This window comes from Chiroxiphia lanceolata, chromosome Z (genome assembly GCF_009829145.1).
Source record: "Chiroxiphia lanceolata isolate bChiLan1 chromosome Z, bChiLan1.pri, whole genome shotgun sequence".
Lineage (NCBI taxonomy): Eukaryota > Metazoa > Chordata > Aves > Passeriformes > Pipridae > Chiroxiphia > Chiroxiphia lanceolata.
This window is the reverse complement of record NC_045671.1, coordinates 34,856,153-34,873,663: the sequence shown is the minus strand read 5'-3', so window position 1 is coordinate 34,873,663 and position 17,511 is coordinate 34,856,153. Positions and strand designations below refer to the sequence as shown.

General features: G+C 41.5%; 1 protein-coding gene across 2 annotated transcripts in view; it reads left to right on the top strand.

Annotated features, from left to right (window-relative positions):
- The first annotated feature begins 671 nt into the window (after nucleotides 1-671).
- Nucleotides 672-17,511, top strand: part of LOC116781248 (guanine nucleotide-binding protein G(q) subunit alpha-like) — a 130,618-nt gene continuing 113,778 nt past the window's right edge. The window contains exon 1 of one of the 2 annotated variants that reach the window (XM_032676953.1): nucleotides 672-1,165. In XM_032676953.1, the coding sequence (XP_032532844.1) occupies nucleotides 1,030-1,165 (136 nt within the window). In that variant the 5' untranslated portion in view covers nucleotides 672-1,029. Of the gene's footprint in view, nucleotides 1,166-1,459; nucleotides 1,512-17,511 lie in introns of those variants that run through there. The other variant, XM_032676954.1, reaches the window with a different exon arrangement.

The following is a 17,511-nucleotide window of genomic DNA, read 5'->3' as shown; positions in this document are numbered from 1 at the left end:
TGCCTGACAACCCGAGTCATCTCTCCTAGGATTGGAACTAAATAAAAATGTGTGCCCGCGACTGAAAACAAAGGAAGCGAAAGCAAACACGGCGGTAGGGAAGGCGCTGCTTGGCATGAAAAACTACAGCAGGCAGAGCTCCTCGCGGCCATTTGGTGTGAGAATCCGCCCAGTCTCTCCCCGCGCCTCCCCTCCCCTGCCCTCCGCCGCTGTGGGGAGCGGCACAGCGCGGGCGGGGGTTCCGCTCCCCCGGCTGCTCTTCCCTGGCGTTCGGTGGCGCGGAGGGAGAGTGGGAGCGGCGGCGGGAGACGGGCCGCCATATTCCTGCACCACGCCTGCGGAGCCAATCCCTTTAAAAGCCAGTCAAGCGCGGCCCCTGCCAGTCCCCGGCAGGCCCCAGCACTGGCAGGTCCCCGGCAGCGGCCCCCCCACTCCCGCCGGAGGGGCGAGTGGCCGCGGCGAAGGGACGGTCACAGCGAACGTCTTCCCGCAGGGCAGCGGCGGTCTCGCCCACCCCGCAGGAGCCGGGCTCCCGCTCCGGGGGCGGGGAGATGTGTGCGTGTGCGGGGCGGGGGAGGGATTAGCGGGCATTAGCACTTCTACGGGAGGTGGAGTGGTCTCATCGGAGGGCGGCGGGGGTGTCGGCGGCCGCCAGGGACACTCGGGGACCGCGCAGGCTGCGGGCGGCGGCGAGGGAAGGGGGGCAGCGGGGCGAGGGGCGGCTGGGCTAGGTAGCGCTGCTGCTGCCGCCGCGGTGGATGTTTCCATGTTGTTTGGTGCATGATTTAGAGGAGAGGAGGAGTTGTCAGCTGCAGGGAGCAGGGATCCGCGCCGCCAGCGGCCCTGCCTTTCTTCTCGCCCCTGTGTGGCATCGAGGCGGCTCCGCCTGCGCGCCTGCCCTGCGGCGGCCCCCGGGCTCTCGAAGAGTGCCTGTGCCCCCCGGGGCCGGAGCGGCGGCGGGGTGCGTGTGTGCGAGTGTGCGTGCGGGTTTAGGGGGGGTGGGGGCTGTGTCTGAACCAGCTAGGAAGAATGACTCTGGAGTCCATCATGGCGTGCTGCCTGAGCGAGGAAGCTAAGGAAGCCCGGCGGATCAACGACGAGATCGAGCGGCAGCTGCGCCGGGACAAGCGGGACGCCCGCCGGGAGCTGAAGCTGCTGCTGCTGGGTGAGTGCGGGGCTGCCGCCGCCCGGCTCTGCCCGCTCGCCTCGGGCCGTCGCCGGCGCGCACCCCTCAGGTACCGCCGGGGCTGCAGCCTGGGCATCGCCATCGCCCCGGGCGCCCTCCGGCCGGCGCGGGGCGGGGCGGGGCGCAGGCAGTCGACAGCGGGCCGGGCCGGTGGCGATGCCCGCGGTGCCCCCGGGGGCTCGCCGCCCCCACCGCGGGGAGCCACAGGCCGAGTTCTCGCCGCGGGGAGCGGGGCGTTTGTGCCCGCCCGCGGGCTTCGCCGGCGGGGTGGGCTCGGTGTGGGAGGGGAAGCGGCGTTCCAAAATGGAGAGGGGACGGATCGCGGGTGAGTGACGAGGTGCGGGGCTCGGGGCAAATGTCGGGGTGTGTGAGAGAGCGATGGGAGCGAAGCAGTTTAAGGAAGGGACTCGCAGAGGGAGTCGCTGTGCAGATCGATGGTGGCGGGTGTAATATCTGCATTGTTCCGTGAGCTTCGGGAAGGTTGTTAGCTCACCGGTTGCATTTTCTTATTGTGATTTTTATTTCATGAGGTAAAGTGGGTGCTCGGCGTGTGCACCAACTTGTATAAAGAAAAGGGAGCCGCAAAGGCACAGATGCACATGCCAAGCTGAGAGGGAACCTGTAGTGTGCAGGATGATCACAGGATCTTTAATACCGTTGGAATCCACCCACTGTTAAGGAAATACAATCTACTTTATCATTTCTCCTTAATTAAAACAGAGGTTTGTTTTTTTTAGAGCTGCAATTATGCAGAGATAGCTTTTATCTAATAGACGTACGTTAAAATAAGCCTTTTGAATTAAAATACGTCTGCCCATGTCCAGTGTGATGTACTGTGTCGTGTAATATGGTTTCTGCCTGGGACTCACAGGCCTTGAAATACATTTTCACTGCTATCTGGTGTGTGGATGAGAGGGGATGTTCCAAATGGATGCGGGATGTTTACGGTGAAGATATTTGTCTTGGATCATGTAATGATTTATACTGGGAGAGTAAACTGCCTTTTCAATGAGGTAAGGCAAGTTGAAGCCCGAATATGTTTTAGTGCTTCCATACGAATATGCTATTTCCTGTAGCTTGTCTTCTGGATATGGAGAAGAGCATCGGGATCATTTAACTGTGTGGGAGGGGTGTGGTGAACATCGATGCAGCACTCGCAGTAATAACATTTTGTCTCATTTTGGCCTGATTTTGGTTTATGTCAGTGCATGTTGTGACTTCAAGGATTCACAAAGAAGATTGCAAAGTAGCTTGCTTAATACTGTTATGGATGTTTAAGTATGATTAATGACATACACTTGATTCAGGAGAGGCAGTTCTTAGATTTGACTTGTTACTTAGGTCCAAATTGTCTCTGTATTTTCCTGATTTTTCTTGCAGTAGTGCTAGAGACTTCTCCCAGATTTTCAGAGATGTATGAAATTTACTAAACAAGACTAGTATATGTTCCCTAGAGAAAAGATTCAGAGATCCACTTCTACAGTCGGGAATGCAGAGCTTGTGCTGCCTCATGAGGTCCTCCCACTGCTAAACAGTTGTGGCATTGCTTTGGACCAGATGGTACTTGGTGACTTGAGGGACAATAGAGAAGAAGCCAACCCATAAAAAAGGTTAGGGAAAACTCTTTTGTGTTTTGCATTCATTGTCAATGCCAGCTTCCAACAGGCTTGTGAAGGCATAAGCATAAGAGGGGTGAACTTCCGGCTGCTCATATTTAATAGTGTATCTGTATACTTGGGTAATAAAACTAGTACAGAAATTGTTACTGTGCACACATTTTTTGCCTTTTGTTTTGTCAGCCTCTGTCATATGTTAGACTGAAACTGCTTGTCCACGGTTGGATTTTAACACTTAATGATTTAACAGTTAATTGTCTTGTAAAACACGGTGTGGTGGTGAACCACTCTTGGAGTCTTTGTATTGAGTAGGGATTCAGGATTCAATTTCTAAACAAATTTTAGGGAAACTTCTTTAATTAGTGTGGTTTCTTGCACATTAGCATTTTTTTTTGAGTCACTTTCATTGCTTCCCCAGCATAGGAAATTGCTCAGTTGTTAAGTTTGTGTTGTTTGTGTGGGTCATTCATCTAGTTATAAGACAGACAAAACCATTTTAAAATGAAAAAGTATTCATTAAAAATGCTGAGGCTGGTAGCGTCAAAACCATCTGAAGCTGCTTAATGTCACTTGGGTTTTTTTATATTCAGTAGACCTTTACTGTCCCATTACATCTCTTACACCCTTACTTTTAAGGGGAAAAATCACTAGTGTAAACATAAGCAAACACATTTGCTTTGGTTTTTCTTTTTTTTCCTTTTCATTTTTTTTGTCAGAAGTGCGAACTTCCCAGTCTCACTGTGTAAAGTATTGTGGGTCTGAAAAGTGGGTTAAGGGCTTTTAAATATTGGACTGAAGGATATTCTTTGGCTCATAAAAAGAGCACTAGCACAATTTAAGCTGAGCCTTGTTAAGTGACTGTACATGTTTTTCACACTTGTTGCAAGTGCAAAGTAAAAGATATTATTAACTCAAAAGGTTCTAAGGCACAAACAAGTGTATCTGTGCCAGGTTGTTTTCTTACACTTGTTTAAAAATTAGATGTGCACGCGTAAAAATGTATATATGTAGCAAACATTAAAAAAAATTAACATTTTTGGATCAGGAGAAAAGTTTTTTTTCCTCCTTAACTTGTGAAAGAGATAGTGCTTTCTTGGAAAATTAGTTTCCTCCTGATTGTTACTGTCTGACGCACACAGTGTGCTTGATACACCATTTTTAGGTGTTAATGATATCTTTTTACTTCTCATGGAATCACAGAGTTCAAAATCTGAAGTCATTTGCAGAAAACTTTTACTGTGTTCTGCAGTAAAAGTTTTTTATTTTAGATATTTTATTTTAGGTATTATTTTTTTTATTTTTAGGTATTCATTTAAAAATAAACATTCTATGTGATTAAACATTAAAATAGCACTTTTAGGTATTTTATTGTACATCATTGCTTGCTTTTTTGAAGAGATTAGAACAAGATAAAGTATTTTTTTTGCTGTTGTGATTCTGGAAAGCCAGAATCAATAAATGTTCACTGAAGCATATTACATGGTAGTAGTTCAGCTAACACAAGTTGGCTGTAGTATTTCAAGGCACTTTGGAACAAATTCAGTCTTCCACCGAATTTGGTTTTAATCTCTTGTATTTTCCAAACTCTTCTGGATTTCATTACTTCTGAACACTTCGCAAAACCTTGTGAGTGTTCTCCAAAGCTTACAGTTTTTAATATCCATCCACTGTTTGCTGTTAGCTGTAAAAACACATTGTTTTCATAATTAGGGGGAAAAAAGAGGTGTTTTAATGTTTTGTATTAGCATATGCGAATGTATGCTTCATGCTTGTACTTTAGGTGTATATATATATATACGTACATATTTATTTTTAAGTAGGAAAAGCTATATGCTGTAGTTCTATGTATATCATTTTTCTTTGTCATCCATGGAACTTTTGCATGGTCTCAGAAAGCAGCATTTGAGCCTGCGTGACAGATTTTTGCCATAAACCATCAATTCGAGACATCCTTTGCCTGTAGACTCTATATATTAATATTATACACTATTTTCTCAGTAGGAAATACCTTGTGTATCTGAGAAAATAATCTGCCAGTATTGTGCTAGCTATACCTATGTAGCTGCAAACCCTGGCCAAATGAAGCACTGGAGGTGTGTTTGACAGTGCTGTTTTGCAGCATTTTGGTTGGTGTGTGTCATAGGCAAAGCATGTTTTTTAAGGGAGAGGTGTTTCTTATGTTGAAGGTAGTAGATATGTCAGTGAAGAGACTTGCCTGATGTGAGTGTCCTTCTGTTCTGTGTGTTAGCAAAGGAAATGGGTGGACGATAAGCCATTTGAATTGGCATGAGCAGCAGTCTTATGTGAAAAGATGCTTTTGAACATAAGGTGAAACAAGCAAGCTTCCTTATTTTTCCTGTAGTGTGTATTTGTATCAGTCTGCCCTACTCACACTGACCTCTTTCACATAATTTAGGTAATTGACACAGTACATATTTACAACTGTTAAATGAACAAATAGTTAACCTACATCGTTAGGTGTTGTAACTAGATTGTTAAATATCTCTTGTTTAGCAGAAGCTGTTTCTGAGGAAATATAATTTCATTCTGGATGTAAAACACCTTGATATATTCTTATATAGACATATATGTCCATATATAAAAATATCTTTTTTTTTTTTCTGTTAGGAAAGCACAAATCATCATTTGGATATCTGTGTGATAATGTGAAGAACATATATTTAGAAAATAATTAGGAATATATTTATTTTTAATGCATCACAAGTGGATATTTTGTTTGCAGCCATTGAAAAGGGTTTGTTGCTTTTTTTTTTTTTTACTGCTTGAGAAGTAATCTACACCCACTGAAGTTAATAGGAACTACCTGAGGGTCTGAAGAGTCAAAGAATTCAGACTGATTTAATTTTATTTAAATGTCAAAAGAGCCAAGTGACCCCAAGTTTGTGTGTTACACTGACAAACAATAATAAGTGTAGGATGAAAAAATACATACTGAGCAGAAAAATCCTTTGAGAATGGGCATTTGACTGTGTGCTGCAAGTTAGAAAATAATAATTCTGCTCCTTTAGTTGCTTCAAATTGTTTTTTCTTGTATATAGTGGTATATATACAGCAATTACATAGGGAAGAGCACTTCCTTGCAATCTCTGCAAAATTAATCCTGGGGAGGTGTGAAATAAAGTAAGGTAAATATGTGATTAATGGTGATCAGCTTTGTGGCAGTAATAGAATGCTATAGACACTGAGCATTTTTTCCTTTCCCAGCTGAATGATGTAAGACTCAGGAAAAATCTGTTTCTTGTGCTTGAATGCTACTGTGTATGAACAGCTGTTAGTGAAAAAGTATCAAAATTGTTCAGCATTCACGTTTTATTTACTGTAATTACCAAACCTGGCAAGAACGAAGAGCAGGGAAACAGTAGAAAACAAGGGAAGAATTAGCATGTAGGAGACACTAGGAAGCCCTATACGTGGTATTAGCCGTAAAGAAGGAAGCATGCGGCAGGCTTTGAATATTAATAACTCTATGCAAAGAAATTAGATGTATTAACACTGGATGGCAGAAGTCTAAGATACCATAATTTGAGAAGTTAAACTTTTTCAAAGTTGCTGGAGGAGTTCCAGGAACAGCACAAACGTTTTTTTTCAGGCTAAACTATAGTTTAAATCTTAAATATTCTGAAAGCACATTGTTTCCTCAGTAAGTAAAGCTGATCCAGAGACTAAACTGAAGGGTGCTTGTCTACAAATTTTTGTCCTTTGTAGGTTTTCAAAGGACAAATGGCATGGAATAGTCAAACTACTTAATTTGCACACTACGCTTAGTGTTTAACAGTACTGTAGAGTTTTATCCCAGTACCCAAAGCAGATGCTGTTGCCAACGGGAAAGTGCTGTTGGTTTCATTTCGCATTTGAGAAAGTGGTGTGGCTATTCCAGAAACAAAAATAAAATGCACCAGGAAGAGTCCTTCTTTGTCCATCCATTAAGACAGAATCATCTGGAAAACTGCTGGTATGAACTGTATGGTTTAGGTGAGCTGCACTCTGGTGGTTCAGCTCACCTTTCTGTGATAAACAGGTGGTGTGCAATATGTGCATTGCTTGAATAAAGGAACAGAACATCAGGAAGTTTATGAAAGCGAAAACACCTTGTGATTCAATAATTTGAAAAGATAGAGGCTGTGTCACTATTGCTTCAGCACAGCTGAGCTGTGTGTTGACGCCTTCATCTGTGAGCTCTGCTGTTTGTAATTTAGATTGACCTGCTTTGTGTATGGAAGATGCATCTATTAGGAATGAATGAGACCAGGCAGTTTTGATTAGTGCCTGAGTCTGGGCCTGTTTTTGTCTCAGAGCAGATATGTGGATAAAATGTTTACCCAAGGTCCTGTCCTCACTGATTATCTGTGTCTTTTGTTTTGTATCTAGGAGAATGTCATGGTGGTCTTTCTTGAAGTATTTTGCGACTCAGTCCCAGGTGTCAAAAGTCTGTTGAAGGAGGATTTGTTTTTCCCAAGGGAAACTGTGGAAAGGGCAGTTAAATTTTGAAATACGTTATATTCCCCCTCCCATACCTGGTCTTCTCTTCTCTGAAGAGATGAGTGCAGTAAGATCCTTAACTCCTTTGATGTTTACTGTACAATACACCTCTAATCTTAGTATTGCCAAATGTGGATCAGAAGGGTGTTTTCCCAAATGGGGTTAACCACTTTCAAGTTAGCACCAAGATGGAAGCTCAGGTTTTTGTTCTGTAGGAACTTGGTGTATCTGGATGTGATAGAAACTCAACCTGCTAGAGATTCTTTCAGTAAATGGGAATCAAGTTAAAAATTATTAGTTTAGTTATGATACAGGCACGAAATCCCATTCTTGATCATGGTTTTACAGACTGAGGTACTATGTAGTGAATATGTCTTAGGTACATTTTTAAATTCTTCATTAGGGAGAAAATATTGTAGATTTAATAGTATTGGTTCTTGCAGCACAGACTATACGTAACTGCTTAGTCTTGCTAATCTGTCTGTCACGGTATGTGAGCTATATGCTCTTAGACCACTATCATACTGCTTCTTGGTTGTTGGCTAGTTCATTCCTCCACCAGCTGCAAACTCAAAAGGAACAAGATAATCTTTGTCAGGAATCTTTGTACTGAATGAGAACATTTCTGTGAATTAAAGAAAGTTGCTTTTATCTCCTTGTTCTGTAAACCCACCACAGGAGTTTTTAACTCTTAAAGTCTTAAGTGTTAATGGTAATTATCTTGCTTGTATTAGAGAATATTGAAAAAGAATGCCGAAAGCTATTCCAGCCCACATTTCAGAGTCATCCAGAAAGCCAGATGGAAGGCTTCTGTAGCATCAACTGCTAACTTAGAAGGTCTGAAAGACTCAAATGCATAGAAGTCGGAAAAGATGCTGTCAGTCTTTGCTTTTTGGGAATTGATCATGCTTGGAAAACTGAGGATCAAGCATGGAATATATATTTTGCTGATACTGAGTTTACAAAGCACTGTGTCAGTTGGTCTCATAGACCAGAACAATAAAAACAATGGAAATTAAATGCAGAAAAAAAAAAGCATTGTTCATGTGTCTTGCACAGATTCTTCTATAGACATCCAGGTACTTGCAGCATCTGATGTTTGCCTTTTTGGAGTCTGCTGTCTAGATGGTGTTGAAATGAAACATTTCTGTTGGTAGTGAAAACCTTTCAAAGATGGTTTGCAAAAAGGAACAATAGAAACAAACAAAACCTGCAAACAACCCCAGAATTACTCCTTTCTAAAGTTTGCTTTAACTCACTTGATCTTTTAGGAGAGAAAATAATGATGCTTACAGTACTTCTCACTTGTATTTCTTTTTGTTTGTTTGTTTTTAAAAAGGAAATAATAGTAGCCTGGAAACAGAGTCAGAGTGTGGTTTTGCTGGGGAAAAAAGCCCAAAGACTAAAACACATGTTCTTACACCAATATTTGCATAGCTCTGGTTAAAGTCTCATTTGCTTCTTTTAATTTCTTGTTTGTGTGTTAATGGAACATGACACTTTGTCACTGTTTTTGAAAATACTTCATGTCAGTTTAGTCTCTCCTGTCCCGAGACTGCCATTTTTTATTAGAGGTTTTTATGATGTATGCACCTGGTCATCATTAACAATGACGAGATTGGTAGCTTATCTCAAAGTGCAGGCCACCAAGCAGCTGTCTGACTGACTTTTGAAGACTGCTGACCTTGCCCGTTATTGAAAGAGAGACTTAGAGATCCAAGTCCATTTATTTCATTACCATTCTCCTAATCCATCCAAACTCCTTTTAAGTGAATTTTTTGGGGAGGTTTCATCTGGGAAGTTACAGGCATTGCACATCATGGTGAAAGGATTTAGTGTAAATTCCCCATGAGAAACATTTGAGAAACTTTTTTCAGTCTCCCAAGACGGGGAAACCTCTTTCGCAGTGCTAAAACTCAATCCAAAACTCCGTCTATAACTTAGCTTTAGTCTTTAAAGAGTATCTGTTCCATGCTCTAAAGATCCGTTAAAACATATGAAAGACAGGGATATGACTATAGAGTCAGCCAACAGGCTTCACAAAGGACTAACTGTGCCCAACTAATCTTATGGCCTTCTATGATGGAGTAACTGTATCAGTGGACAAAGGAGAGCTAGAGATGTCATCTCTCTAGGCCTCTGTAAGACCTTTGATATGGTGTTCCCCACATCATTCTTACTATTAAAGTGGTGTGAAACAAGTTTGTTTCACTTGTCACAAGATGGACTCTTCAACGAATAAAGAATTGGCTTGGTGGCTGCATCTAAAGAGTTATGGTCAGTGGCTTAATGTCCAAGTGGAAACAAGAATCAGGGGTGTCCCTCAAGGAATCATACTGTTTAATATCTTCATTATGACATAGGCAGTGGGATTGAGTTGTACCCTCAAGAGATTTTCACGTGCCACCAAGCTCAGAGGTGCAGTTGGTACACTTGAGGGAAGGAAAGTGGGCCCATAGGAACCTCCCAAGGTTCAACAAGGGCAAGTGCAAGGTCCTGGGTGCATTGCCTCTGGGTTGGGGCAACCCCTGACATCAGTACAGAGTGGAGGATGAATGGATTGAGAGTACCCCTGTGCAGAAGGACTTGGGGGTACTGGTGAATGAAAAACTGGACATGAGTGGGCAGTGTGCACTTGCAGCCCAGAAAGCTGGGGTATCCTGTACTGCATCAGAAGTCTGGCTGTTAGGTCAAGGGAATTGATTCTTCTCTGGTGAGACCCTACCTAGAGTCCTGTGTGTAGCTCTGGAGTCCTCAGCACAAGAACAATATGGACCTTTTAGAGTGAGTTCAGAGTAGGGCCATAAAAATGGTCAGAGGGATGAAGCACCTCTCCTATGAAGAGAGGCTGAGATAGTGTGGGTTGTTCAGCCTGGGGAAGAGAAGGTGCTGGGGAGACCTTGCAGCAGCCTTTCAATCTACAAAAAGAGTGTATAAGAAAGATGGAGAAAGACCTTTTGCCAGGGTCTGTAAGTGACAGGACAAGGCAGAACAGCTTTAAATGGGAGGAGGGTAGGTTTAGATTAGATATTAGGAAAAACTTCTTTGCTGTGCACTGGAACAGCACTTCTTTCTCTGGGCACTGGAACAGGATGCCCAGAGAAGCTGTGGATGCCCCATCCGTGGAAATAGCATGAGATTTTTTGTGCTGTGTTCCATTTCCTCTTGGTCTCTCTTTATCTCATCATTGAAATGGTAAATAAATTAAAGGAGATTATAAATATTTACTCTGATCAATGAAAAGATGGATTTCATTTAAGTGAATGTCCTGGTTTAGCACCTGATTTCATAGAAAGGCAGAATGGACAATTTAGGAGTAAATTTGCATTCGTCTAAATGTAAAATTGAGTATTATCAACAAACTGAACAAAGATTCACTGTAATTACTGATTTTCAGTAAATTGACTGGCAGGCAGCATGTTTCATGGAATCACAGACTGGTTTGGGTGGGAAAGGATCTTAAAGATCATGTCATTCCAACCCACTAGCGTGGACAGGTACACCTTTCACTAGAGAGCAGGTTGCTCAAAGCTCCATCCAGCCTGGCCTTGAATGCTTCCAGAGATGAAGCATCCACAGCTTCTCTGGGCAACCAGTTCCAGTGTCTCACTACCCTCACAGTTAGCATCAGTAATATTTGACTTCTAAAGATGGCTTGTCTTGTAGTCCGTTAAGCTTGACTTTTAATAATGTTGGTGTTGATAGGAATCTGGAAACATTGTCTGTCTAGAACAGTTTTTGTTCTCTTGGGCTTTCTTTACTTAATCTCATTAATTCTTGCCACTTACCTGCAAGACAAGAAAATAGTGAATTTAGATTCGCTGTGTTTTTGTTCTGTGTTTGGCTGCACAACAGAATAATACACTACTATTAATTATTAAATCTAGTTAGGGTTAAGAACTAGACTCACGGTAATCTCTAAAGATTTTAGCCTTTGAACCAAAATCAGATGAACAATGTGAACAGATTTTGCTAATAGCTTAATTGTGGCTGTATTCTCTATGACAAATGCAAACCTCTGCGGCTGAACAGTGCCTCATATGTATGCCTCTAAGTTGTTTTCTTGGAGAAATTTATAACAGAACCACTGTCTGGGTAGTGACATTCTTGTGCCTGTATTTTTTTTTGCTAAATTTACCACCATGTTTTATTGGTGCAGTTTTCATTTAGTTATTCTCAGAAACTGCTTTGTCTGATGTTTTGATTTACAGATTTTTTTGGTCTACAGTTTCATGTAGTAAAGTGAGAAGCATAGTATTTAAATATTTAGATTGTATCTTTTGTCTGTGGAGTTTCCAATAAATAATATAAAACTAGTAAAGCAAGAAGCTTTTGTTGTCAAAAAAGATGAAATATGGTGGGATTTTTTATATGGTAATTAGCAAAATTACTCCGACGGGGGGACGCAGAAAGAATCGTGTCTTGCAGGGTATACTACGTAAGGAGTCTTTCTGCTGCACCTTTTGCAGTCGGATATGTCTGTCTCGTATTGGCCTTATTAGCCACCAGCGTGCTTGTAACAAATGTGGATAGAGCCTTTCCCAAATCTTCGTTCACGAAGCCCAGCCATGATGGGCAAAATTACTTTATATGACTTATCAAGCCATTAGGACACATTCTTTTGTTAGAACAACTTAAAAAAGGGGAAAAAAACTATCATGACAGTACTTTGTAATGCCTTTGCTTTTTATTTTAGTTGGTTTTGTCTCCAATAAATGACACTATTTTCTGGAATACTCTGTAGCTGGAGTTCTGTGTCTGTTTGTTTTGTCGTGTTTACATGATACCAAGCTACTTCTGCATAGTGAAGTACACAGTTTTCTAATACCTTCTCATTTCTGTGCAGCTTTTTTTTAATGTGCACAGAGAGTCAGAACTCTGGGGAAGTAGTCAAAACAGAGCCATGAGCAAGACATATGTTTATTTCATGATTGAGTATATCTGTCTTATTTAAAACAATATTTTAGCCTACCAATCTAGACTGTAGTTCAGGTATAGTGATATTAATTGTATATATCACTGTGCTCAATAGCTCTCAGGCTTGTTTGTGTGTTTTGGAGGGTTTCTTTCTGTGGGGTTGTTTTTTGCTTTAGGGTTTTATTTTTGTTTGGTTTGGGGTTTTTTTGGTGTCATTTTTGAACAGCTAGTGTGGGTTTTTTGAACCAAAGTACATGGTTATTGCACAAAATGCCAGCAACCTGTCTGATAACCTGTTTGTTTTATTTATTGTGGAATTTGTTTTCTGACTTTAGATGAAGCATAAGAGATAAAGTAATTGTACTACTCATGTTTTAAGTTCATCATCTTCATGAACATTACATTTTTTTATCAACTTTGAGAACAGAAAGAAAAGACTCCAGTATCCTGTTTCTGGCTCAGTCTGAGTGGTTCTGCAGTTCAATTCTAACTCTGTAACTGTAGAGTAGTTTTCTGATCCTTTAATCATTTTCGTTGCTGTTTTTTGACTCCTTTCCAACTCAGTGTCATTACTGAAGTACAGATCATGAGAATTGAGCACTGATATGTGTATGCTTTTTAGTACAAGTACAGGAGTACTGCTAGTTGAAATACCACTGTTAACATGTGTTCAAGGAATGCAACAGCCTACTGAGCCATGACATTAAAGTATTCGTGTTTAGATGGCTGACTGCTGTAACTTAAATGCTCTTCTAAATAATTACTTTTTAAGGCGGGTTCATTAATTGCTTGACAAGCTAATATTTAACAGTATTTGGAGCACAATAATTGCCTGTTTCTGTTTTATAAGTTATTCTAATATACTTTTCAGCATAATATCTTCTTCATTATTTACGAGTTAACAGCTTTTGTGTCACCTACAAGTACTGTCAATAATAATGTTATGGTTTTATTCTCTCTAGTGGGTGAATATTTTTAAGTTTCTTACCCCAGTCTTAGTATTGTTGGGATCTTGTTTAGAAGACAGCTGCCTGTTGAGGACTTCTACTTATGTAGTTTACTACTTAATTGTTTAAACAACTGTTTCTTGGTGCATGCTGTGTTGGTTTGTTGTATGATCAGTTGCTTAGCAGATGCCTAGTTCCTCAAAACCACTGACTTTGTACAGCAAACCATTTGAATGCAAAAACTGCGTAGGTCTTGGTATGCAATCTCTTCCCCTCAGCTCTTTTCCACCCTTTGGGATTTTTTGGGTGATATTTCAAGAGTCAGCATGACTTCCTAACACATATGTTCCTTCTAAACATTTGGTAAGGTGTGTCTGGACCCTCATGAGTGAAAGTGTTTTAACTTTAGTAAATCTTGTGTAATGTTTGTCTTCAGTGAGTGCTCTTTCATTGTCATTGCAGATGTGGTTTGTGCTTTCCTAACAAAGAAACAGAAATATTTGCAAATTTTATATATTTTTAAATTTTTTAATAAATATGAAGTGTTCTATCACAGCAGTTCATTGAGGGACCGCTGTGGTTTTAAGTGGTCTTGGCATTACAAAAAAAAAGAAAGGGAGGTCTTATGTGGAGCCTCACTGTTCATAATTTGACTCTATTAAAAATGCACCAGATTTCCCAAGTTTTTGTCTTACCTATTTCAGTTTTCTCCTTTTACCTCTCCTTCTATTCAGGCTAGTTTTACTATTTTTCACTTTTCTTTTTTCTTTGTTTTGTATAATTGTGGCTGTCTAGGCTACTTTATAAAATGTTTTGAAATTACTCTCAGTTGTTCCCGTTTTAAATCTAAATCCAGTTATTTACACTTCTAATTCTGTCACCTTTTGCTAAAATAGCTCTCACGAACACAACATACTTATAACATACCTCTACTACTTGTGTTGAACTTCTTTTGTTTACACATATCAAATGGTGTACAGTCGTAATCATATGCTCCTGCAGTTACTTTTGACTGTGGTTCTGACACATGCCATTTTTCTTAAGAAATATTTCTGTGTGGTGCTTTTCTTGTTTAGAAATCACAATTTTTAAACTTTAGGAGACCTTTAGGATGAGTTACATGGCCCTAGGAAATGATACTTTTCCCTTTTCATGGAAGTGTTTGAGGAACCCCACTTGCTTGTCAGTCACATTAGCTGTGACTTTGTCATCTGCTACAGCAGCAGCTTTTTTGTCAATTTTTCTCAACTAGAATTTAAACCAAAAATATGAAGATCACCAGCTACAAGCCAATTTTGAAGTACAAAGTAAAGCTAATCATTGAACTTTGATTTGTGTAAATGTTTTCTTCAGTTATAACTCCTTTTTCAAATCTACATCTGTTTTATCAGCAGTTCTGTGGGTTTATCACCTAGATGTCTAAAATGTTTGTACAAATAGTTCAATCTCTCCATTTAATTTGGTTATTCCTTTAATTTTAATCCTATTTCAATTTTTCTGCTAAATAAAGGCAGTCCCCTCCATGTCCTCTGCTTTACTTACAACACTGCAAGGATACTCTGACCTCTGCCAGCCTGCCTTTCAGAATGCTTTTCCTACTTTTCTAACAATGAAAGCTGTACAAATTCTGTAATTCCATCTTCTGCAGAAATCCCCAGCACAGAACACTGTCATGTATTCTTTGCCTGTCTGCGAGTTCACCTCCAGGTTGTTCTGTTTTCTTCTGGTTAGGAACAGAAATTTTGTTGGAACTGGGTGTCAGAATGATAAATGTGGGGTGTTTAGGTATTTATAATTCACAAGATTTAGAGTAATTAGTCTCGAGTCTGCCTGCGACACATGTACCATTTATTGTTGTTATTTCTATTAAATACAGTTGAGCAAGCCCCTTGAGCTATTCACAGGAACTTGGTTGCATCCAAATAGAGTGCACTCTAATGGCATAACTATCCCAGCTGTCTGGGCCTGCACCTGAGGGTACCTGCAGGCTTCTCCAGTGTACTGCATGCACTATGGTCATGGCTCATCCACCTTCGGAGCACTGTATGACTGTACAGACTATACACCAGTGCTTTTGTGTAAGGGTTGGTGCTTGGAGAGTGCTGGCAGCAGCTGCTTAGCTTTCCTAAGAATTACGAAAACAGCTTCAGGTTGTGCCTTGAGACACACTGTCTCTAGAGGCCTGCTGTAAGGAGTTCTGCATCTTCTGCAGAGGAATCGGATCTATCCTTAAAAACTGAGTGCTCCTTGTTATGAAGGACAACTAGGATGTTCCAGGACTTAACTGCAGTTTGGAAGAGTCTGGGATTCTTACAGGGTACTATCTCCCACTTACCATTATCTAGCTGTCAGACTTTCATGGACAAGCTTAATCTTACAAAAATCTGGATTTGAGGCCCATGAAACTGCTGCTTGCCTGTTGGACTGTGTTTTCTTGTTTAACTGTGGGGATCAGCAAGTTTTTACGTGATTTTCAGATGTGCTCTAACACAGTTTACTGAAGCACAATCAGGACTTGACTCTATTGACGTAGATGCAGCCTAAACACTCTGGTAAAAAAGTTTCTTTGTCTACTAGAGTACTTAGCCTTTTTAATTCTGCCTGGTGGGCAGTGAGTTTGAGGTTAGATTCCCCAGTACAAGAGAGGGAGGCATGGAGTTTCTGGAGGGATTCCAGCAAAAGGTGCCTAAGGTAATGAAGAGACTTCAGTAACTCTACTGAGAGGAAAGGCTGAGAGAGCTAAGACTGTTCAACCTGGAAAAGACTCAGAGAGAGATCTTACCAATTTATATAAATATCCAGAAGGAAGGTGCAAAGAGGACAGAGCTAGGCACTTTCCGGTGGTACCCAGTGATAGGGCAAGAGGCAATGGGCAGAAGCTGAAACACAGCAGGTTCATTCTGAACATCAGGAAACACTTTTTCACTGTAGGGATGACTGAGCACTGGCACAGGTTGCCCAGGGGGCAACCTATCTCTGTCCTTAAGAGATATTAAAAAACATGTGGACATGGTCCTGGGCAGCTTGTTATAGGTAGGCCTGCTTGAGATCCCTTCCAACCTCACCCAGTTTGTGATCCTGTGAAATACAGTGATTGTGCTGCAGCATCATATTGCAGATACAGATCAACTGAGTCACCACTTTACCCTGACCTGTAATCAGTGTGGGGAAAATCCTATGAAATTCACATTTCATTACTCTGAACTCACTTATCAGTGCTTATGGGTGTACAAATAATCATTTTATAGGCAGTCCTAGGCCATTGTGACCAGGTACCCGGGGCGGGGGGATATCAGTTAAAAACTTTGTTTCACAGTTCAGAGGTCTTCCAGCAGGCTTCTCTGGGAGTAGCCACCTTTGCTGCTTAAGTCTGTCTGGGAAGACAGCAGGGTTGTGGCCTGGTATAGGGCTGTCTTTCAGCTGATCCCTGAACATCTACGGGACTGAGACAGGCTGTGCCTTGAAGTAGTTGATTATAGGCTGAGGGCCTGATTCAATGTCAGTGTTCCCAGTGATGTCACTTCATTCTACATCATTATGTAGGGCAGTTGTGGTCCTACAGGTTTGACAAAAAAGTGAGTAGACACAGCAGGATTGAAACCATCCAACTTGGATGCACACACTCTGGCAGTGTCTTAACACCATGTGTAGTGCACGGTGCTATGTATGTAAGCCCAGATCGGTACCAAAGCATCCTGTGAAGTGGCACTTGGATGTGGTCACAAACTCAGTTGTTTTGCCAGTAGTCAAAGGTGCTGTCTAGTGTCAGAAACTCCTTTTGCACAAGACAAATTATTTCTAGATAAAAAAAGTAACAAGGAAAAATAGTCTCTTCTCCTGCCCTCTCAATACTAATTACTAACGGAAGTGTGCTGCAAAGTCAGGAGATTATTTGCAAAGATGAGGATTAATCCTCACTGTGTACATTCATGAAAGAAAGAGATGAAAAAGACTTGTGATCCTCTACAAGGAATGGTGCCCCAAACATATTTCTTCTAAAACACATACGAATAACTTTAAAATAGCCGGTCTGTCCAGTTTAGTTGAAAAGATTGGGAGTAAGGAAGAAGGGCACGTACTGCATTCTGTAGCCCTGCCACACTCAGGCCAGGTACTGGAGTGGCAGAGCAGCTCGCTCTTGATAGAACTTTACTGCCCAAGCTGACAGGACTTTACTGTGGAGTATGTAGATGCCTGCTAGAGGGCCTGGTGGCTTCTCTCAAAGAATTTGTGGGGGCGGTGCGGAGGAGGGACACAGGCTTGCATGTGGAGAGGCATTCACTTTCAAAGCAACAGATAGGTCTACTCCCACTGCTTTATAGCGTTCTTAAGGAACCCCCTTCCT